This window comes from Pelophylax lessonae, assembly GCF_965119305.1.
Source record: "Pelophylax lessonae genome assembly, chromosome: 7".
NCBI classification, from domain to species: Eukaryota; Metazoa; Chordata; class Amphibia; order Anura; family Ranidae; genus Pelophylax; species Pelophylax lessonae.
Window position 1 is genome coordinate 238,663,817 of NC_138774.1, and position 23,810 is coordinate 238,687,626.

The 23,810-nt window shown below is 43.4% G+C and overlaps 1 protein-coding gene across 1 annotated transcript in view; it reads left to right on the plus strand.

Moving 5' to 3' along the window:
* Positions 1-221: 221 nt before the first annotated feature.
* LOC309559360 (actin-associated protein FAM107A-like) overlaps positions 222-23,810 on the plus strand; it is a 56,689-nt gene continuing 33,100 nt past the window's right edge. Inside the window, exons 1-3 of the mRNA XM_082262608.1 lie at positions 222-319; positions 10,806-10,850; positions 21,438-21,535. Of these exons, the coding sequence (XP_082118734.1) occupies positions 279-319; positions 10,806-10,850; positions 21,438-21,535 (184 nt within the window). The 5' untranslated portion in view covers positions 222-278. The remainder of the gene's footprint in view (positions 320-10,805; positions 10,851-21,437; positions 21,536-23,810) is intronic.

Sequence of the window (23,810 nt, forward strand, 5' to 3'; positions counted from 1 at the left end):
TGGTACAAGCTAGGATCTGCAGTATACCTGTCCCCTCCTCTGTAATAATGTGAATGTTGGCAGCCTGAGTTGTCTGTATGGTTTTTCTCTTTTATATCTGCTCTGCCTTACAATGGCTGTATGTGCGTGTCTACCGTGGATTGCAGACAATCAGGGGTATTTAATAATTAACATGTAATGGAAACAGACACCAGAAATAACAGTAGGTTTGGAACTGCTGTGTCAAGGTGCTCAGACACATCCCAAAGTCACTGCAAGACCTCCAGCAGCGTCTCGCGATGTCACAGACCCCAGAAGAGATAAGCCACCACCAGGACATGTAAGACCCCAGAGCTCCTCCACGCCTTTCATTCTCTTTTAATTTTTTCTACACATTCTTATGGCTTGTTCTGAGCTGTAACTTTTTCTGATGGGGCCACGTTTTAGAGCCCCTTGATTCTCCAAACTTCTTTTAAACTCACCAGACACCTTTAGATCTACCAACAACTCTATAGTGCAAATACCCAGTTGGACTGGATATAAATTGATTGACTAGTTTAGGTGGGTCCTCATATTTACAGCATTTTTGGTCATTTATAATAAGAGATTGTACATAGATTGTAATGCTTATGATGAGCTTAAAAGCCCACATGGAAGAAAAATATATTTAAAATATATTTTTAAAACATTCATGTTTTTCCCCCAAATATATTGGAAATATATTTGAAATGCTACAATTTTGGCCATATTCAATATATTTCTAAACATTTTCCCTAAATATATTGGAAATATATTTGAAATGCTACAATTTTGGCCATATTCAATATATTTCTAAAAATGTTTCCCTAAATATATTGGAAATATATTTTCTTCCATATGGGAGGTGTTGAAGTTCTAAAGGAAATGGTCTACTGTAGTAAACTGTATACTATATTGTATGCCACCATTTATAAAAATAATCTGGTAGACTGAATGTTTATACATTTTCTATTTTTTTTTCTGCGAGTAAATTTTGAAAATAGGCTGTAGCGCGGATGGCAGCAGGTTAATATGTGTGTAAGTAAGTGGGGGCTTTGGTGGGCCCGCCTTGGGGGACACAAAGGCAATTGCAAGTGATGGATGTGATTGTAATGCTGTACATATCTCAGTACCAAGCCTAGAAACCCCTTGCTTTTACAGGCCAACTCACTATTTTAGGTTAAAAATTGATGTTTTCATTGCATACATTGGCAGATACATGTGAAGCAACACTACCACGTCAAGGCCCTTACGTGAAGTGTGGTCACTAATTCACACACTAGAGGACTTCAGCTGGCTCAAGCTTTTACTCAGCCTTTCTCAACATGGAAGAACCAATAAAATAATCTTCCAGTCTCAGGGAACCCTTTCTAATAATTATTACAGCATATCTACAGCTCACAGTACAGTGATGGTCAGTTGGAAGAATGCTCCTTATTTTGACCATACACTATTCATTCTCTGTACAATCTCCTATAGACCTACCAAAACTACCTAATATGAGAACAAACCTTAACGATTGCATTGCATTTTTATCAAATCAGGTAGTTCCTTGCGCTACATAGTTAATGGTAGATTGGGAAGAATCTTCCTCTTACAAATAGCTAAAAAGATCATTGGTGTCAGTGGGTTCTCGTTTGGGAGGTAAAAATTGCTCACTGTTTAAGAAGCCCCTAGCAATCTCTGAGGAAACCTTGGTTGAGAATGGCTGTTCTAGTCTATCTATGCATGTAGGAGGGCATGGCTATCTCCAAGGCATGCCTGCTCTCAGGTATTCATAGCTGTATAAATGTCACAAGTTTAGAGCTCAGATAGTTAGGGATCACAGTTTCCAGTAGGCCTTAAAGAGGAGCTCCAGTCTCCCTTAAAAAATTAAAAGCCAGCAGCTACAAATAATTTTGGGACCTGTATTAAAATAATAAAATATGGCCTGATGCACCCTGTGACGCACCTCCATCCCTAAATAAGATAGAAAGTTGCAACGGTTTGCCCTTGGGACTTTAAATGAGGTGCGACACGCCCAATGATGAGGTATAAAATGCAAGTTTATTGGTACGTGCAATGTCAACAAGTAAACACGGACAAGCACTGTATTGTCAAACAGATTTGTGATGTCATACATAGTATATTATATATTCATAGTGAAGTACAGTATTCCATAGAACAACCCATGGTAGGTATGAAAATGCACCCTGATAGCCCAACGCATTTCGTGAACAACTGTTCGCGTCCTCAGGGGTTGATGCGATACATAAATTCTATGAAATAAAACAGTTTGTGGTATGTAATAGGGATAGTAGATAATATTGTATTAATGCAGAACACTAAGGCGCCACCGAGGGGCCCATACTTTCAAATCTGTTGAAAAAGAAATTGTATGCTTATGTTCCATTGGCTGCTGCTGGGAATGTCTATCCCAGGAGTTGTGGGTCTGGGATCCACAAGGGCCTGGCAGGACAAACAGGGCCATACGCAAGCACAAACCAACATAGTGTGGCATCAATGGTGATGGCTATAGGAGACATATCTATGTATCAGACTCATTTCTAAAGTGTATATGAATAGTAATATTAGCAATCAATACAAGGAGTATAATACTGTACAATATGTAGGGGTATCTAATAGTAACATCAGGAGTGAGCCTGAGTTAAAAAAAAAAAATGTATATCTGATGCTCAGAGTAATTGCTACTAGTGGGCAATAAAGCAAAAAAGTTTGAAAAAAAATCAATGATTTGCAATTAAAATTAAAGGAAAAAGCAAAACAAATAACTCCAGGGCCCAGAAGACTCAGAGAAAGAGGTAGTGAATCAAGGTGACCTACCTAGGTGGGAATATGTAGCAACAAAGTACTATGTTGACTCATGTGCAATCAAAGTGAGATAAACATGACTGCCTAGGTGCATTGAATATATCATACTATGTTAGGGGACAGGGAGAATTGGAAAGACTGAAGATAGACATTCCCAGCAGTAGCCAATGGAACATGAGCATACGATTTCTTTTTCAACAGATTTGTAAGTATGGGCCCCTTGGTGCCCCCTTAGTGTTTTGCATTAGTACAACATTATCTACTATATTTATTACATACCACAAACTGTTTTATTTCATAGAATTTATGTATCGCATCAACCCCTGAGGAAGTGAATGGTTGTTCATGAAATGCGTCAGTCTACCAGGATGCATTTTTATACCTACCATGGGTTGTTCTATGGAATACTGTACTTGACTATGAATATGTAATATACTATGTAGAACACCACAAATCTGTTTGACAATACGGTACTTATCTGTGTTTACTTGTTGACATTGTATGTACCAATAAACTTGCATTTATATCTCAGCATTTTATATCTCATCATTGGGCGTGCTGCACCTCATTTAAAGTCCCCGTGATGTGTCCCAGAAGGCTGTGGGGGAAGGAGCGGGGCCGAACTTCCTCATAGATCACTTGTGGCGATCTGACTGACAGTGGGGGAGCGGGTACCCTTCAAAATCAGGTACCCGCTTCCCCCCCAAAATAATTGTGCCAAATGTAAAGGAGGGGGGGGGGGAGGAGGAAGAGCAGAACATCCCCTTTTGGGTGAAGTCCTGCTCTATAATACGGTGGTGTGGTTTCATTTTTATAGCCTCAACCCACTATCGAGGGACTCCAAAAAAGCTCAATTATCTGAGTCCTAACAGTATGATATTTAATATCAGGCTGAAAGAAAACACAACCTTAATTATGGACTCAACAATGTTATTAATTAATATTTATAAATATCAAACAAATCAAAGAAGTTCAAAAAAATACACGGACAATAAGTTCCCTGTCAAGATGTATCACATTTTTCTCAGTATAGCACATGTAATTGAATAAAAGAAGAAAATGGTCGCACACCACCACGGAATCTAATGAAGAAAAGTTCTTTTATTCACATAAGTGGTACAAGATACAGCACGGTAGGACAGTAGACGCGTTTCACACGACTGCTAGGTACTTGTTCACTAGTGAAAAAGCACCTAGCAGCCGTGTGAAACGCGTCTACTGTCCTACCCTGCTGTACCTTGCACCACTTATGTGAATAAAGGAACTTTTCTTCATTGGATTCCGTGGTGGTGTGCGACCATTTTCTTCTTTTATGCTTCTCCTGGTGGCGAGCCGAGGTTCAGCACCCACCTTGAATCGTGGACTTTGACTAGCCTGAGCGGTGTTATCACTTTTACTATATCTAAAGCTCATGGAATATTAGTGTGATGATAACTGGGAAGAACGATCCTTTCACTTGTAGTCACTGGGAAGAATCCAACCCTTAAAGTTGAAGTTCACCCTATTACTAAAATCTCTGAACCTACAGACATCCACAATCTAAAACTGAACTATCTAGACCTGTAAAGAAGAAATTGCTATACAGTACATATCTTTTCTGAAGCCGCTCAGGTCCGGTCTCCAGCGACTAAAGGTCTGCAGAAGAGAGAGCTGACAACAGTTGTGAAATGAATGGGAAGTGAGGTCATCCATAGAGTTACTATGGGGGTTCTGTTGTCGGCTGCCTCTTCTGCACTCGCCTCCACAGCGAAGCTGCCACTGACAGCTCAGCGTGGGACCGGACTAGATCGGCTTTTTAAAAGGTATGTACAGCGATTTATTCTGCACAGGGCTAGATAGGTTAGTCTTAGATTGCAGATGCCTGTAGATTTAGAGATTTTAGTATTAGGACGATTTTCTACTTTAAATATAGCTAAAAGATCATTGGGGTCAGTAGATACTCATCTGAGAGTCAGAAGTTGCTCATTAAACATTGAACCCCTAAAAACCTCTGGAGGAACATGGAATCCTGGTAGATAAAGTTTGGTACAGAGTGTAATAAATAAACATTTAGGGAGCATAGCTGTACCACAGGCAACTTGAATACAAAATAGAAAAAAAAATGGAAAAGGGGCTCGCATAAAAATACAGGGGCTAAAATTAAACTAGTAGTGGCATAAAGCCGCAAAACTGATTTTTAAACAATAGGATATATACTTTCAATATACTTTCTATAGGTGTTGCCGAAGGTGTCTGCTTAGAGTTCAATTCTGTCCAAAAGTCCCACAATGCAAAGTAAGTCCCCAATTGCAGCATAGTCCCTGGTCCTTGGTAGAACGAGGGTGTACACCAGTGTGCGGGATTTAATCAGCTCACACCTAAGGTTCCAACTTGAAACTTTTCTAATTTCTTAATCGTACACCTTATGGGGATACAAGTAATAATAATTATAATAATAAACTTTATTTTTATAGTGCTTTTAAAGGTACAATAGCTTCTCAAAGCGCTTTAGAAAGAAAACACAAGAAATACACAGGATGAAACAAAGGAAAAAAAGGGACAGTTAAGTGAAAGTTTGTCTAAAGAAAAACGTTTTTAGATTTGATTTGAATGAGTTTAGAGTAGATGACTTTTTGATGTTCTTTGGAAGTGAATTCCAGATTTTTGGGGGCATAGCAGAAGAAGGCTCTGTCTCCCATCGAGTGCGGGTGAGTCAATGGAGGGGACACACAGAAGACCAAAATATGAGGAGCTGAGGTTAAGAAGGGGGGAGTAAGTTGATAAAAGTCCATACAGATAATGAGGTGTCAAGCCATGAAGAGCCTTGTAGATGAGCAAGAGGATCTTAAAGTGGTTGTACTTGTCAATCTTTTACTTGTATCTATAGGTAAACCTATAATATGGCTTAGCTATAGGAACTGTAAATATCTCCTAGACTTGCACCATTTAGGAGATATTTACTATATATATATATGCAGCCGCATGCGTTTTGAACGAACGGCCACCCGGGCCGTTCCTTTAGAATCCTGTGCTGCAGTGACGTCTGATGAATAAAAATTTGGGGGGGGGGGGTATCAAAACTAACAACCCCCCCCACCCTGGCAGTCAAAGTTTATATTGTGTGTTGGAAATATCTTTGAAACGTTTGTTTAGGAGTGCTAAGACAAGATCAGTATAAATGGGGCGGCTGAAGAGTTTAGTTGCGTGTCAAATATTTTAGTCCAGAAGGCCTGCAATCTGCTCTACCACCCCCTCCCTCCTTCCTCCCCCCATCCTTACCTGCTCCTTCCCCGAGCGCTGTGAGTGTCTCCTCGGGCCGTATGTTCCCTCCCTCTTCCTGGCCAATGGCCAGTAAAATCACGTCTCTTTTTAGCCAATCAGGAAAGGGGTCTCGAGACCGCTTCCTGATTGGCTGGGAGGAGAGACAGTATGATAATAGTGAATATTCATTCAGTATTGTCATACAACTGGGTGGGCTTGGGGCGCAGTGCTCTGCGCCCCGAACCCACCCTTTTCTGAAGCCTATTAGAGCCTCTGGCTCTAATCACTTGCTTCAAAAAAAAAGAAATCCCCTATTGGAATCCGTGTGTCCAGCGCCCTGCATGTAGATTAGGGGGCCGGACGCATGGATAGGGGGGACAGCGCCCCTGTGCCCCCAATGAATGGGGCACCCCTGCTGTGCTGTAAACGGCTGCAGGAGTGACATCTTCACAGCTCTGGCCAGTCACACAACAGGAGTCCGCAGACCCGGAAGGAAGATGGGTGAAGATGAAAGCGGCCTCCAGCGATGACATCACATCGTTGGAATGCTTCGTATTCATGTAAGTTTCACATAATGTGCTAGTATGCGATGGTCAGAAAAAAAAGGGCACCCCGCAGTTTACAACTGCTTGAAAGTTTATGCAAAACCTGATAAGTAGCCAGGATAGAGGTAATATGATCACTTGTGCTGGACCTAGTCAGCTTCAGAATTTTGTGCATATTTTGTGCATATACAGTATCTCACAAAAGTGAGTACACCCCTCACATTTTTGTAAATATTTTATTATATTTTTTTCATGTGACAACACTGAAGAAATGACACTTTGCTACAATGTAAAGTAGTGAGTGTACAGCTTGTATAACAGTGTAAATTTGCTGTCCCCTCAAAATAACTCAACACACAGCCATTAACCACTTAAGCCCCGGAGGATTTTCCTGCTAAAAGACCAGGGGGTATTTTGCGATTCGGCACTTCGTGACTTTAACGGACAATTGCGCGGTCGTGCCACGCTGTACCTAAACGAATTTGACGTCCTTTTTTCCCACAAACAGAGCTTTCTTTTGGTGGTATTTGATCACCTGTGCGATTATTTGATCACGCGCTATAAACAAAAAAAGAGCGACAATTTTGCAAAAATAGCAATATTTTTCACATTTTTTTATATGAAAGTCCCCAAAAAAAATGTAAAAATCAAAATTTTTTAACATTTTCGGCCAATTTGTTTTATCCTACCTATGTTTGGTAAAAAAAATCGCAAAAAGCGTATTTTTATTGGTTTGCGCAAAAGTTATCGCGTTTACTAACAAAGGGAAAGATTTTTGTCATTTTTGTTGTTTTTTTTTTTTAACGCGTAATGGCGGCGATCTGCGATTTTTTTTGCGGTACTGCGACATTGCGGCGGACAGATCGGACCCTTGACTGACATTTTTGACACTTTTGGGGTTACCAGTGACATTTCTACAGTAATCAGTGCTATACATATGCACTGTTACTGTAAAAATACACTGGTAGTGAAGGGGTTAACTTTATTTGGGAGGGAGGGGCTGTGTGTGTCCCTAGGGGCGTGCTTTCTACTGTGATTGGCTGTGGCTTGAGCTGTAAGGACACTGATCAACGGATCTACATAGTAGATCCGTGTGATCAGTGTCTTTACACCGAGGAGAATGACAGGTGGCTTGTTTACACAAGCTGCCTGACATTCTCCCTCTCCCCCGACGATCGCCGAGTGACCGGCGGACATCGGGTCCGCTGGTCACACGCGCGGGGGGGGTCCGTGACCGCGCGGGAGCGGGAGCGCGCCTCCGCGGGCGCGTGCTCGCTCCCCAGACCCTCCCAGGCTAGTGACGTTAATTAACGTCACTCTGCCTGGCAGGGGCTGACCACCGCAGTAAATCTACTTGCGGTGGTCGGCAAGCGGTTAATGTCTAAATCGCAGGCAACAAAAGTGAGTAAACCCCTTAGTGGAAATGTCCAAATTGGGCCCAAAGTGTCAATATTTTGTGTGGCCACCATTATTTTCCAGCACTGCCTTAACCCTCTTGAGCATGGAACTCAACAGAGCTTCACAGGTTGCCACTGGAGTCCTCTTCCACTCCTCCATGACGACATCACAGAGCTGGTGGATGTTAAGAGACCTTGCGCTCCACCACCTTCCATTTGAGGATGCCCCACAGATGCTCAATAGGGTTTAGGTCTGGAGACATGCTTGGCCGGTCCTTCACCTTTACCCTCAGCTTCGTTAGCAAGGCAGTGGTTGTCTTGGAGGTGAGTTTGGGGTGGTTATCGTGTTGGAATACTGTCCTGCGGCCCAGTCTCCGAAGGAAGGGGATCATGCTCTGCTTCAGTATGTCACAGTACTTGTTGGCATTCATGGTTCCCTCAATGAACTGTAGCTCCCCAATGCCGCTGGCAGCACTCATGCAGCCCCAGACCATGACATTCCCACCACCATGCTTGACTATAGGCAAGACACACTTGTCTTTGTACTCCTCACCTGGTTGCTGCCACACACGCTTGACACCATCTGAACCAAATAAGTTTGTCTTGTTCTCATCAGACCACAGGACATGGTTCCAGTAATCCATGTCATTAGTCTGCAAAGTGTAATTTCTTCAGTATTGTCACATGTAAAGATATAATAAAATATTTACAAAAATGTGAGGGGTGTACATAGTGAGTCCAATGCCTGTTTTTACTTAGTGAGTCCAGCCTGGCAGATTGAACAAGAGAAATCTTTACGGTTGAGCCAGCTTTAGTCACACTCTTCAGCATTCAACACCATGCACTGTGGTTCCATCCTCTGATCTCCACATCACTGTGGGGGGGACCCAGGAGATGGAGACTTCGGTGTATTGTTTCTCAGCAATGGAGCAGAGTTTAGCAGTGTGGGGCAGCAGGACATGTATTTAATTTCTTTTTTACAGGTACGTGCTTTCCTCAGTCTTTTTTCTCATGTGACAGGGTCTCTTTAAAACTGACAGGGTTGCTTTAACATTTGTTCATTCTGCAGTCAGTGTATTTGGCTGTATATACAGCTGTTGTGTATTCAACACCAACACAGTAGATGACATGGCTCCCCAAATCATCACTGACTATGGAAACTTCACACTGGTCCTCATGCAACTTGGATTCTGTGCCTCTCCACTCTTCCTCCAGATTCTGGAACCTTGATTTACAAATGTATTGCAACATTTTCCACAGTCAGTGAAGATTTGGGGAGCCATGTCACCTGCTGGTGTTGGTCCACTGTGTTTTATCAAGTCCAAAGTCAGCGCAGCCCTCCACCAGGAAATACTAGAGCCCTTCATGCTTCCCTCTGATGGCCAGCTTTATGGAGATGCTGATTTCATTTTCCAGCAGGACTTGGCACCTCCCACACTGCCAAAAGTACCAATACCTGGTTTAATGATCATGGCATCACTGTGCTTGATTGGCCAGCAAACTCGTCTGACCTAAACCATACAGAGAAACCTGTGGGGTATCGTCTAGAGGAAGATGGGAGACAGGGCCATCTTACCGAATGGGCACGTTGGGCAGTTGCCTGGGGGCCCCACTTGCCCGGGGGGGGGCCACCTGCCCAGAGATCAAGCCCCAGCCAAGCATTAGTCCCAATTTCTGTGTGCATCCCACCGCCGAACTTAGCAGGTGGCAAGCGCCTGTCGGCTCTACGCTACTGTCAGGCCACTTGGGCCATGGAAGGGAAGCCCACAACTGCAGGTATGCCTGTATGCACACACAGGACAGTCAAGTCTGACTCCCGTCTGTGTGTGTGTTTACCGGACCCAACTTAGAAGCTGTCATTAGCCTGGCACTGCTGTACCAATAAATATAGCCTTATTGATAATTTGCATTTTTATTCCCGTGGGTGATTGTTTAGGCAGGGCCCCAGTGCACTGCATTGCCCAGGGCCCTTTAATGATCTTAAGATGGCACTGATGGGAGACACCAGACCCAACAATGCAGATGAGCTGAAAGCCGCTATCAAAGCAACCTGGGCTTCCATAACATCTCAGCAGTGCCACAGGCTGATCGCCCACATGACACTCCACATTGATGCAGTAATTCATGAAAAAGGAGCCCCAACCACTTCTTGAGTGCGTACTATACTGTACATGGGCATACTTCTCAGTAAGCCAACATTTCTGTATTGGTTTTATGTAATATTCTCATTTTCTGTGATACTGGGATTTTTACTAGCTGTAAGCCATAATCATCAAAATTAAAAGAAAGAAATGCTGGCAATATATCACTCTGTGTGTTACGCATCTGTATAAAATATGAGTTTCCTTTTTTGAATTTATATACTGAAATAAATGAACTTTTTTCAAATTTTCAAATTTTATGAGAGGCTCCTGTATAAGCACCTCTCTATATTTTTGGGCTTGTGTTCATTGCTCCACTATAGTACACATGTGCAAGAGATTTGTAGGGCTTGTTAAAGAATTTGGGTACTCACTTGTGTACACAAGACATCATCATGCGTTTATTATCATTAAGCAGCGGCCAGCTAGCAGAAGGTTAGTTATTTTCTATCCAAATAGTGTTTGTCACTGGCTGTGAAACTGGAGCCAGAAGCCTCTGAATCCATTATTAAACATCTGGATGCAGTTTCCTAGACACAGTTTAGTAGTTGAATAGCTATTGTATATAATCCCTGCATACAGCCACAGGCTTGACAGGTGCATATGGAAATATTATAATATTGTCTTTGACCCTTTTCAGTCTTCTATTAACTCCTTCCTTCTTTACCATACAGAGACGAGCAGTGGGGATCAACGCCTCCCGTTCCACAACAATGCAGGTAATACAAAACTTAAAGCATAAAATATTAAATATATGCATGCTACAGTATATGTGTGTGTGTCCAACTGTGTTACCTGGCAAAAGATCTGTAATTCAGGTTGGCCAGTCTTGTGATTTAAGCACCCCTGCTGGACAGTGTAGCCGGGTCCTAGACTTCTCTGCAAACAATATTGTGCCCTATCAGCTGTGTGTGATAAATAATCATTGTATCGTCCATTTTTACTGCTAGGGGGTTCTTATAAATTTACCATGAAAGTGCCTGAGCCCCCTCTCAGAACTCATTCTGGAACAGCAAGAGACATCCATATTGTTCTGCCCCCTCTATGTGTAGCTTGACATGCAGCTAAACCTTCCTATTCTGCAATAAGCCAGACTGAGTGTAATAAAAATGGGAATGTAGTTGGAATCGGCGCTACCTCTTAAGTATACAATATAAACCGGCGGTGTATCCAGACCATAGAGTATCACTTTAAAATATGTGCGGAATAAAGTGCCAGTGCAAAGAATTCAAGAAAATCGTGCTGATAAAAATTATATATATGGCTGGATAATTAAAAAACACACAGTGCTGGTGAAAATATTTAATTGTGAAGTGACAAGGTATGGTATATGTATATAATCAATAAATATTGATAAAAGGCATAAAACGATTGTGCTTATAAATAAATAAAAAGTGAATGACTAAAAAGTGGTTGTGGTGAGCTTTAGGTGCTTGTGTCCCAACTTCCGCTAGAGGTCGCACTCACCCTTCAGCAAAAATATCAATCGTGGCTGCAAGGGGTGATGACAAAAACTTCCCAGATCTGGCTCCAAAAAATCCTTACGGACAGGCGGATCCCATCTGAGTGTTAAAACATAGAAGCCTCATAGCGTAGTATGTCATGTCTAAATTACAAGAGGGAGAAGCAGTAACTCACGGTTAAGCTGTAGTTGATCCACTCTATATTGCAGCGCCGGGGAGCTTCCGCGTTCCACACACGGCAGACTGCAAACCGGAAGTGACGTTGACGTAAGGTACCGCCCTACGCGTTTCGTCATTGGAGGTCTACTGGAACGGTCGTAACCTTGAAGAGTTATTAACAAAACAGCGTGGGTGAAACTATTGAGAAAAAACAAATACAGATACCTATAATCAGTATATGAAGTATACAGAAATACAATGAATAAGCTAGGCTGTAGATGGCGTTAAAGAGATATGTAGGGTTTTTTTCTCTATTTTGGAATCATACTTACGTAGGTGGATGCAGCTTCGGTCAGATGCTGCATCTGTCCCCCGGCACCTCTAACACAGAGAACCGAGTGATCAAACCCCGCTGATCGCTCGGTTCTCACAGCTCCGTAAACAGAGAGCTGCTGACTATCAGTCACAGCTCTCTGCTCTACCCCCTCCTCGCTCACTGGAGCGCAAGGCTGTGGAGGGGGCGGGAGCGGCCGGCTCAGGCTCTCAGCGGCTGGCTGAGAGGCTGAGCTGGGTGCCGGTCTAGGCATGTGGGCAGATCCTGACTCCATAGTCATGAGGACGCCCAAGCCAGGATCGAATCTGTGACGTCAACAGAGAGTGGACCTCAGCTCGCTTTCTGCTGAAAACAGGTCACAGGAGTGCAGAACGAACTGCACTCCTGTGGTCCACAGGAGAAGTACAGCCAAACAAGCTATGGCTTTACTTTTACTTTAAGTAATTCTCACCAGCGATGCTGCGTTTAGGGGATGCAAGCGGATGCAAGTTTTAGTCCTACATCTGCTCTGACAGCTGGTTCCTTATTGTAGTCTCTAAGATTGAGTCTGAGTTCCCAGCATGCCCGTTTCTCTTGCTCAGACTGAAGAATGATGAGAACTTTTGTTAAAGGTGAACAGTTTCCAGTTTCTGCAAAAACAATAAAATTACCACTGGCTCCATCTTGTAGCCAAATCTAATATTGCAGGCAAACAACTTAATATTTATCCTGCTGGAAGCAGAACACATATGCTTATGGGACTTAAACATGTGAATATCTGCTGGCAAAGCAAAAATTGCACTGTAATTTAAAGCATGATGGCAATAGAACTAATGTTTCCATTGTGATGGCAATTGTACTTATAAATTATCCCTCTGTCTGGCATTATTGCTTTGACAGATCGTTCCCCTACAAGGGCAATAGCACATCCTCGTGGCAACTACACAAAATCACTTTCCCATGGCAAAAGCATGATAAATGATCCTATGGCACTGGGATAATATTTTTTTTTCCCATGGCAACAGTGCCAGGATCTAAAAAACTAAAATGTATATTGCTGTGTTACGCAGAATAAAAATCTAATATTAAAACAAATAAGCCGGTGCTAGTACAAATGCAGTCTATTATTATTTAAAATCTCCTCAATAAATATGCTGATGCCACTGTGGGTACAATAGGATGAATTATCACTGTCCCTCCTAATTAATGGTCTAGTGTATAAATAATTATCAATGTAAACTGTATACAATAATTGGTGAATAAATAAGTGTTATAAATGATATAAAAATATGATCTCAGCCAATCCTATAAAAATTAAATATAAAGTGCAGAGTGCAAATCCTGTGCAAAATGCCTTAATATGCAATCCACCGTAATCAACAAATTAATAAAAGCCTCATAAATAGGTCCTATAAAAACGTGCAAGATTCATAAATAAAACATGTGTTAATATAGTGTCCAAAAAAGAAATAAATATTCATAAAGTGTCCTTTAAATAGGAATAAATAATCAAGTCCATGTGATTCAGTGCAAATAACAGATTCTTGCTGTGCTCATAAACCACCAGCGGGTGGCAGGTGCTCCTCAAATTAGTGAGTGACCTGAGTGTCACAGATCCTGCTATCGCTGTGCACCCCCTCGTGAGTGGGCGCTCACCTTAAAGAGGATAAATATAGACTCATCAATCTGGGGTCCTTGATAGGGATAACCCTTCCTGGTCCCAATATTTCAATGATCCGTAGCTCAGAAGGTATGCCCTTATATCGAAAATCAGGTTAAATCACTCCATCCACACTCCAGCAATCAGTGTCACCGTATAGTATGCAAAAGAAAAATCTCCAATAGTGCTTATACCTTCAAAGCATTTATTTCAACAAAAGAACAAAAGGTTTAAACTCACAATTTTCGGGGCAAACATGCACCTTTGACAGGCTGTATACAGTCAGACATCCAAGCCGCAATGGGAAAGCAGGAGACTCTGTGGCTGTATAATCTCTCCTCTGCCGATGCAGCCAGGCAGTCTCACAAACAGTGAAGCGCTCCGTCCGTCCTAGCCCCTCCCCTACGCGTGACGACACAGGGACCTCGTGTCTTCCTCAGGGGGACGTGATTGGACGGTAGGACGCTTCCTATTACTTATATATTGGCCGGCGCCATCTTATCGAAGACTCTTACATTTTGAGGACATACTGATTCGGACTGTGCGCATCTGAATCAACACACAGTTCCATAGAACGAACAGGAGCTAGCTGCCTCTATGTAGTCTCCCTCTTTGCCACCACGGCCTTGAATTACATATGCAATAACGGAATCCATCATAATAACTTTATACAGTATATGCTGCTAAAAACTCAATATAAATACTACAGCTGAACACTCAAATCCTAAAAAATATTAAAAAATATTTTAAAAACTTGTATTCCATCATATTAAAATATCCCTTGCATGAACCCAAACGTGTAAAAACATGGTATGAGCAATCCCACTGCTATAATTGATAATATTATTAAAACTCCTCAATAAAATCAGCGGTCCCAAATTAACCCCTACACCCATCACTAGTTGCTTAAAAAAGGAAGGGGGGGGGGGATTTTAATAAATACTTAAAAAACATTTCAAATCAAACTCCTTGTTGATACCCCCAGGGTAAAGGGAGCCAAGCTGGTATATCCACCATGACTCTCTCTTGCTAAGTTCCCTGACGAAATTGCCCCCCTGCCAGTGCCAGGATCACTATGGCAATGGGGCAGGCCAGTACCAGAAGACAACAACAAGAAAAAGGGCGCACCGACCTTGTGCATTACCACTAAAAAAGTTTATTAAAATCCAAATAGATAGCAACCATTATACTCACAAACATAAGATGTATACATGCATGTAGGAAATAAGAACCAATCTCCTCCAGGACACTTCTATACTGCTGGATGGCGTGATGGCATCCACAATGACCTGGCTTACACGTTTCAAGGGAGAACCCTCTTTCTCGGAGCCAAAATCGCCACCAGGACAGGGTCATCCAGAGCAAGGATGCAGAATTGCGCCCCTCTCCCCCACTATTAATACATGCCGTAGAATGGGTGCACCACCCTGTGTGTATTTTTGCCCATTTGCTTCACTGCACCCAGTGCAACTACCCCTTCTGCCCATCCCTTGTCCCAGCCCTGGTGTAGACCCCTCCTTCACTATAGCAACACCGCAGATTCTATGGCATCTCCACAACCATTGCTATGGCAACATCATAGATCCTTGTAGCAATAGCAAAGATTACTTTATTGCCAAGTCACCACATGATCTCTCCATCAATATGACAATGGTGCTATTATATTGCCATGGTTACCACAATGGCGCTGATCCCTCAGCTGTCCGCTACAATGGCAAATGTGCAGATCCCTCAATTATTATGTCAAGTTTCACCATTGCCATTCTTTCATCATGGTATGGTAATTGCACAGTGACGAATGCTGGCCATAAACTATACTAAAAATCTGACAAAATTCTATTGTTTCGACCGTTCGGCTGATTTTCAATTAGTGAATGACAAACGATAATTAGTTTTAAATTTTCAGCCCCGGAAAATTTGGTTGGAATTTTTAAAATATTTTTATTGAATGAACGAAATTTGTAAGGTTAGTGGCTTTATTGCACACAGAAAAAATTGTTTGAGCAAGAAAACTTTAACCTTGCAGTAAAGAAATTCCTGATAACATAACATAGAGACACAACGATCTTTTGTCTACACAAGCTCAAATACACATTCAGCTAGCAGGAGACATAGTACATTTGAGTTTGCCATTGACTACAGTCATGTAAAAAATAAGCTTACAAAGTAAAGACAAGCAAAATTGCTTTTAGCAAACTTTATTTCAATCAAAATCTTTTTTTTTTTCAAATAACAATTGAAAGTGCACATTTTTTGGTTTCCAGTCCCATAATAGTAACAAGGCTGTATGTTGAGCATATAATGCAAAATAATGGTAGTACCTATGGTTATGACATCAAATAATGCACACACATTTGTGGCTATCGGGGATGCTAACAAAGAGAAGATAACGATCACGAAGTGGGACAGAAAGATCTGTCCACAACAAACATACACAGAAGGGATGTCGATAGATCAATTTTATTTCATCATTTCTCTTCTAATGTGACCAAATCGAACAATAAACCAGTTAATTTATGTCCATTGAACACTTCGATATTTGGTCAATACATGATGGTACTATCTTTAGCCCTTCTGAAAATTCTTTCATTTTTCGAAATCGCTATCGTCCGATTTTTTGTATATTGTATGGCCAGCTTTAGTCGCCATGGGAAAGAGTGCCAATCTTTCTTTCATTAAAGAAATGAGGCAGAAACCTTTTTTGAAATGGCAACAGGGCCAATCTTTGCAAGTATAGTGGCAATGCCAATATAACTGCCGACAGCCCAATTGTCATTACAGTGTAGCCAGAATCTTTGATCAGGCACACATTTGCTCATACTCTGTATATTCTATACGTGAAATATAACTGAATTAAAATAATGTGTGTAGTCTTTGCATTAGTGAGCCTTCTTATGACTCCTCAGGGTAAGACTTGTCTATTTCATAATGACTACATCCAATAAAATGTCTGCGTTCCAATACGAAGATGTTGCTTCAATGATGCCACAAGTTAGACTTTCTTGTGCTTGGCAGATTACAACGTTTGTTTTCTTTTACAAAGTTATGGGGAGAAAAAAATCACATAAAAAGTATAATATATGATATACAATTGCAAATCAAGTCATTTTGTAATTGAATGTTATTTAAAATGACCTTTCATTTTCAATCTATAGCGCTGTCATTTTCTATAACATACAATGCAATATGGCTATCTGGAGGCATTCTGTACGATAGTGTACAGGACGTCCCCCAGAAATGTAATGTCCTGCTTATGTGATTGGCTCACTGATTTTCCCAGAAATCTGCACTAAGATACAAGTCAGATCAGAGGCGTAACTGGAACTTTCAGGGCCCCAGTGCAAGAAACCATGAAGGGCCCCCGACCCTGGCAGGGACTCTTTCCTCTGAGTCTGCGGCCCTCAGTCTTCATCTCTGCAGCCTCAGCTGCACAGAATGAATGGACAGCAATAGCTCTGTACAGAGCTTCCCATTCATTCACAAACTGAAGCATAATAAACAGTTACTAAGCTTCAGTTATGAATGGACACAGTGAGTGCGGTACCAATTACTCGCTGTGTCTATTTAGAAAAAAAAAGTGTCCGAGGGGGGGCACTGTGAAAGGAGGGGGTTAATGTAACAAGAAAGGGGTAGTATGACAGGAGGGAGGCAGTATGACAGAGGTGGTAGTGTGACGGATAAGTAGTATGATGGGGGGGGTATTGTGACAGGAGGGGGGCAGTGTGACAGGGGCAGTATGATGGGGGTATTGTGACAGGAGCGAGGCAGTGTGACAGGTGGGGGGCAGTGTGACAGGTGGGGGGGTGCAGTGTGACAGGAGAAGAGTATCTGAGAAGTATGACAGGAGGGGGGAGTGTGATAAGAGGGGGCACTGTGAAAGAAGGGGGACAGTGTGACAAGAAGGGGCAGTATGATGGGGGATTGTGACGGGGGTAATATGACAGGGGGGACAGTGTAATAAGAGGGGGCGGTATGACAGGGGAATATTAGGACAAGAGGGGGCAGTGTGACAGGAAAAGGGTACCTAGGAAGTATGACAGAAGGGGGGCAGTGTGATAAGAGGGAAGCAGTGTGATAAGAGGGGGCAGTGTAATGAGGGAGCACTGTGAAAGGAGGGGGATGTTTAACAAGAGGGGGGCAGTATGATGGGGGTAGTGTGACAGGAGGGGGCTAAATATGACAGAAGGGGGCAGTGTGATGAGTGGGCAGAATGATGGAGGGGCAGTGTTACAGGAGGGGGGCAGTATGACGGGGGGGTATTGTGACAAAGGGGCAGTGTGACGGGACAGTGTGACAGATGGGGACAGTGAGATGGGGGGACAGTATGATGTGGGCAGTGTAATAAAAGGGGGCAGTGAGACCCAGTCATTTTATTGTTTGGTTACCTTGACGGCCGTGCCTTGGGTCTAAATAGAGCCCAATCATCAATCCTCACCACCCATAAAGCCTGGATTTCAACATGATTTATATTGGCCAGAAGAGCCATTCTCAGTGAGTGGACAGTGTCCTCCACACAAACATTCAAAGATGTTCAACTAGAAATGACCAAGCTGCTCAGCAGAGATCTGATTGACATTCAATTTTCCTTGAGACCTACCTCGTGGTTTTCCTCCAAATGGGACTGCTACCTGCCCAAATATCCCTTACCGGAGGCAAAGCCATTCAGCTTAGGTCATTATACGCTCCCCACAAACGTACAAACAATTCCCCCCTCATCATCATCCCCTCCCTCTTTACCCTGCCTCCATCATTAGGTCTCCAAACTGGTATTTGACGCAAACCTTCTGCAACCTATGCACAAGTCTACTCCTTTATCTTCTCTGGACATCCCAAAAATCTCAGATCGCCCACAGTGCCCCAAAACTCGCCTTTCCCCAGTTAGAGGTCTTCCGTGTAGACCTCAAAGTTTACTGTCAAATTTGTTGGAGTGTGCACCCTTTTGACTCATATGCCTTAATCTATGCTATTTCAGAAATATGCCAGCTACTGTATTCTATCTCTTTCCCCTATGAAGGTATTCCTCCCCTGCCCTCCTCCCTTCCTATTTCTCCCCCCCCCCCATTCTTTTTATCCCCTACTCTCTCCCCCCCTCTTCCTCCCTCTTTACCATTAATAATACTGTCATATTGAATAAGCATCTCTACCATGTGTAACCTGGTTTGTATTGTTATCATACGCCGAGTCAAATTGTATTTGTTACAACATGTATTTGGTATAAATGTTGTACTTTGTACTCCTGTTTTACTTGAAAAATTCAATAAACTTTGTAAAAAAAAAAAGAAAAAAAAAAAGGGGGCAGTGTGACAGGATGGGGGGCAGTGTTATAAGAGCGGGGGCAGTGTGACAAGAGGGGGGCAGTGTCATAGGCAGGGCTGGGCTGGACTGGCCTACCGGGATACCGGTAAGTTTCCCGGTAGGCCGGAAGTCCCACTGCCCTGGGGCTGCCTAAACGTTAGCGGCACCTGGAAAAGCCTGTTCACGCTCGGCCATTCTCGGGCAGATGGCGCATGTACAGTGACGTTATGGCACCACATGGTGGCATTTTTAAATGTTAGGCGCCTCATCGATGGGTAAGTAAGACCCCGCCGCAGCCCCTGCATCTCCTGTGTAATGCCCGCAGCACTGCATCTCCTGTACCATGCCCGCAGCACTGCATCTCCTGTGCCATGCCCGCAGCCCCTGCATCCCCTGTACCATGTCCACAGCCTCTGCATCTCCTGTACCATGCCCACAGCCCCTGCATCTCCTGTACCATGCCCGCAGCCCTGCATCTCCTGTACCATGCCCGCAGCCCTGCATCTCCTGTACCATGCCCGCAGCCCCTAACATCTCCTGTACCATGCCCGCAGCTCCTGCATCTCCTGTACCATGCCCGCAGCACTGCATCTCCTATACCATGCCCACAGTCTCTGCATCTCCTGTACCATGTCCGCAGCCCCTGCATCTCCTGTACCATGCCCACAGCACTGCATCTCCTGTACCATGCCTGCAGTCTCTGTTTCTCCTGTACCATGTCCACAGCCCCTGTATCTCCTGTACCATGCCCGCAGCCCCTACATATCCTGCAATATGCCCAGAGCACTGCATCTCCTGTGTCATGCCCACAGCTCCTGCATCTCCTTCCTGCACCATGCCCGCAGCACTGCATCCCCTGTACCATGCCCGCAGCACTGCATCTTTTGTACCATGCCCGCAGTCTCTGCATCTCCTGTACCATGTCTGCAGCCCCTGCATCTCCTGTACCACCATGCCCGCAGCACTGCATCTCCTCTACCATGCCCGCACTCTCTGCATCTCCTGTACCATGCCCGCAGCCCCTACATCGCCTGCACTATGCCCACAACACTGTATCTCCTGCGCCATGCCCACTGCCCCTGCATCTCCTGCACCATGCCCGCAGCACCTGCATCTCCTGCACCATGTCCACAGCCTCTGCATCTCTTGTATCATGCCCGCAGCCTCTTCCTCTTATGTACCATGCCTGCAGCCTGTGCATCTCCTGTACCATGCCCGCAGCCTCTGCATCTCCTGTACCAAGCCCGCAGCCTCTGCCTCTCCTGCACCATGCCTGCAGCTTCTGCATCTCCTGCACCATGCCCACAGCCTCTGCATATCCTGAACCATGCCTGCAGCCTCTGCATCTCCTGCACCGTGTCTGCAGCCCCTGCATCTCCTGTATTATGTCTGCAGCCCTTACATCTTCTGTACCATGCCCGCAACCTCTGCATCTCCTGTACCATGTCCACAGCCTCTGCATTGCCTGTACCATGCCTGCACAGCCTCTGACATCTCCTGTACAATGTCCGCAGCCCCTGCATGTCCTGTACCATATCCACAGCCCCTGCATCTCCTAAACCATGTCCGCAGCTCCTGCATCTCCTGCACCATGCCTGCAGCCCCTACATCGCCTGCACTATACCCACAACACTGTATCTCCTGCGCCATGCCCACTGCCCCTGCATCTCCTGCAGCCTCTGACATGTCCTCCTGTACCATGTCTGCCACAGCCCTTGCATCTGCTGTACCATGTCCATAGCCCCTGCATCTCCTGTACCATGACTGCACCCTCTGCATCTCCTGTAAGAGTGAACAACTCTCGCAGTGCAAAAGCGACTCGCTTGTGCACTGAATCTGGTGCCTGCCCGGGTCAGAGGCCCCTCCCCTCTCCACTGTATACACTGACACTCGGGAAGTGAGCTGCTAGCTGGAGGGACACCCTGCGGACATCACAGAGCTGCTGATCGCCCCCTCCACTGTATAGTTAGCTGCCAGCCAGAGGTACAGCGGGAGATGCCGGGTCTTGGGGCCCCCCCACAGTGGCGGAAAACCAAGGCCCGGTCGCAAGTGCATTTGCTGCGACCCTGGTGGTTCCGCCACTGATTCAGATTTTGGACATCCCCTGCAACAAAAATGTAATTTTTGGGCAGATACGCTCAAAGGAAAATCATTTCTAAGGGGCAGCAGACCCTGTCACTTTCCTCATTAGAGCCCTGTAAGTGCAGCAGCTGACTGATAATGCTAAAATCACTCCCATGGACATTCATTTTGCACATGGACACAGACAAACAAACAACTATTTTTTCAGAATAACAAAAGGTAGGAATCTGCAACAAAGCTTGTTAAAATCCTTGCAATGTACATGGATCACCCAGAGGGGAATGTTTTTTCTCAATAAAAGTGGAGTTACTCTTTAAATCTGCTCTCGTTGCAGGATGTCCCAAGAGCTGTGGATGTGGGCTAAATGTCAAGTCTTGTCCACATTGCGGATGCCTTTTGGTATTAGAGCCACTCTACCAGTGCTTAAGAAAGGTATGTAAGACTGATGGAAAAATATAACATATTTGCCTCATTGTTGCTTATATTCTTGAAGCCTTGGTGGTCCAAAAATGTGGAGAAAAAAATTATTACCACCAACTGCATTACCCATATCCAATAATTCACCTTCCATAACTCTCCCGTATTCATTCATTCATTCAGCTGTTGACAGCAAGAAAACAAAGAACAGCAAACACATTACAGGGGCCAAAAATCTCTTCATAAGGGCTATAGCAAGAGTTTACAAATGATGCATAAAAATTGACAATGCAGCTAGATTACTGATTTAAAATAGCCTCTTACGAAAAAGGTTTCTACTAGAAAAGCTATAAGGTAATTTTAAAAAAATAAAAATGATGGGGATTAGAGCTGGGGAACAGTTCAAACCGAGCAAAAGTTCGGCCCGAACATCGCCTGTTCGCCCGGGCACTGTCAGAGACATGATTGGAGAAAGACATGGAGACTTTGCCCAATCATGGATCAGAGCTCATAGTCCCACCCCACACTATTAAAGGTTCCTTCCCACTGGAACCTTTTGCAGTGTGTTGTTGGAGATAGATAGAGCCGGCCCAGTTTGCTACTAGTGAGTTAGTGTGTTATTGTGACTCAGAGTGTAGAGTGTTAGTGTAGTGTTAGTATAGTGTGAGTATAGTGTAGTGTGTGAGTATAGTATGAGTATAGTGTAGTGTCAGTGTAGTGTGTTAAGCTGGCCATACACTACCCGAAAGATCGTTTGAAAATCTGTCATTTTGTTCCGATCGTTCGTTTTTCGCCCAGTTAATGGGCACAAATAGAAAATCGTTTTTAACTTTTCAGAGCCGGAAAACCAAAGGAACAGTTTTGAAAACCTGCCGACCGAATGATAAACAAACAATAAATTGAAAGGTTAATGTGTTTCTCGGTCGACCTGTTTGCACTAGGTATATGTGACAAACTTAACGAAAAACGGATTCATTTATGTCCATTGAACGATTTATCATTCGAAATTCATCATTATATGATGGCACGATCGTCTGCTCTCACGAACAATTTTTAATTTTTTGAAAATGAGTTTGCCTGATTTTTCGGCTAGTGTATGGCCAGCTTAAGTGTAGTGCATTGTTTAACCACTTTCAGACCGGAGGATTTGTCTGCTCAATGACCAGGCCCTATTTTGCGATTCGGCACTGCGTGATTTTAACGGAAAATTGCGCGGTCGTTCGACACTGTACCCAAACGAAATTGACGTCCTTTTTTTCCCACAAATAGAGCTTTCTATAAACAGACTCCGTTGACCGGCTGACATTTGTCAAAATGAATCAGTCCTGGATTAGCAGCAGCTATCAAGCCCCTGATGCCAATTTCTTGAAGTGTTTATGGGATCTTGAATCTCTGCAAGACTGTCTAGGCTGCCTAGTTTTGTGAGTGTTCATTTTATCTTGAAATAATTTTTTGGTATTGGTTTTATGGGCACAATTAACATCAAAGGACAAATTGTTCCGCACCTGTTTGACAGGTGCATATAATTTAATTTTTTTACAGCAAGGCCAATTCTTGCTTTCATCAAGAGTACCTCTATGGGGTTACAGTGTAAAAGCACCATCAACAACCAAAGACTGGTACTATGGGGACTCACCAATAGAACGTGCGAGAGGGGTAGCAATAGGGCTGGCAAGAAATACAGAATTCTCCCTGGAAGAAATTAAAACAGACCCAAACGGCCGGTATATTTTTCTTAAAGGCCAAATAAGAGGGACGGATCTGACATTAGCGAATATATATAACCCAAATAAAAATCCGAGTGAATATCTAGGGAGAATTCTGTATGATTTAGAAAGCTTTAAAAAAGGCTACCTGATAATCGCAGGAGATTTAAATTTTTGTATGAACCCAAATGTTGATAGTACATCGGTCGTAAGGACGCTCGGAGAACAAAAACTCAGAAAAATAAGGAAAAAATTACATCAGACTCAATTAATAGATGCATGGAGGGTTCAACATCCAAAAAAAAGAGATTATACTTACTACTCTTCAGTACATTCAATGTATTCAAGATTAGACTATTTCTTTATCGACCACCGGCTTGTGGAATTTATAAAAAATACAGAAATAGGTACAATCACACTATCCGATCATGCCCCCTCAACATTAACAATTGAGATACCAAATAATCATAAAAATATGGGAATATGGAGGTTAAATGAAGAATTAATTCAAGATGAAGAAATAGGAAACAGACTAGAACAAGAATTAGAGTTTTATTTCCAAAAGAATGATCTACCGGAAACCT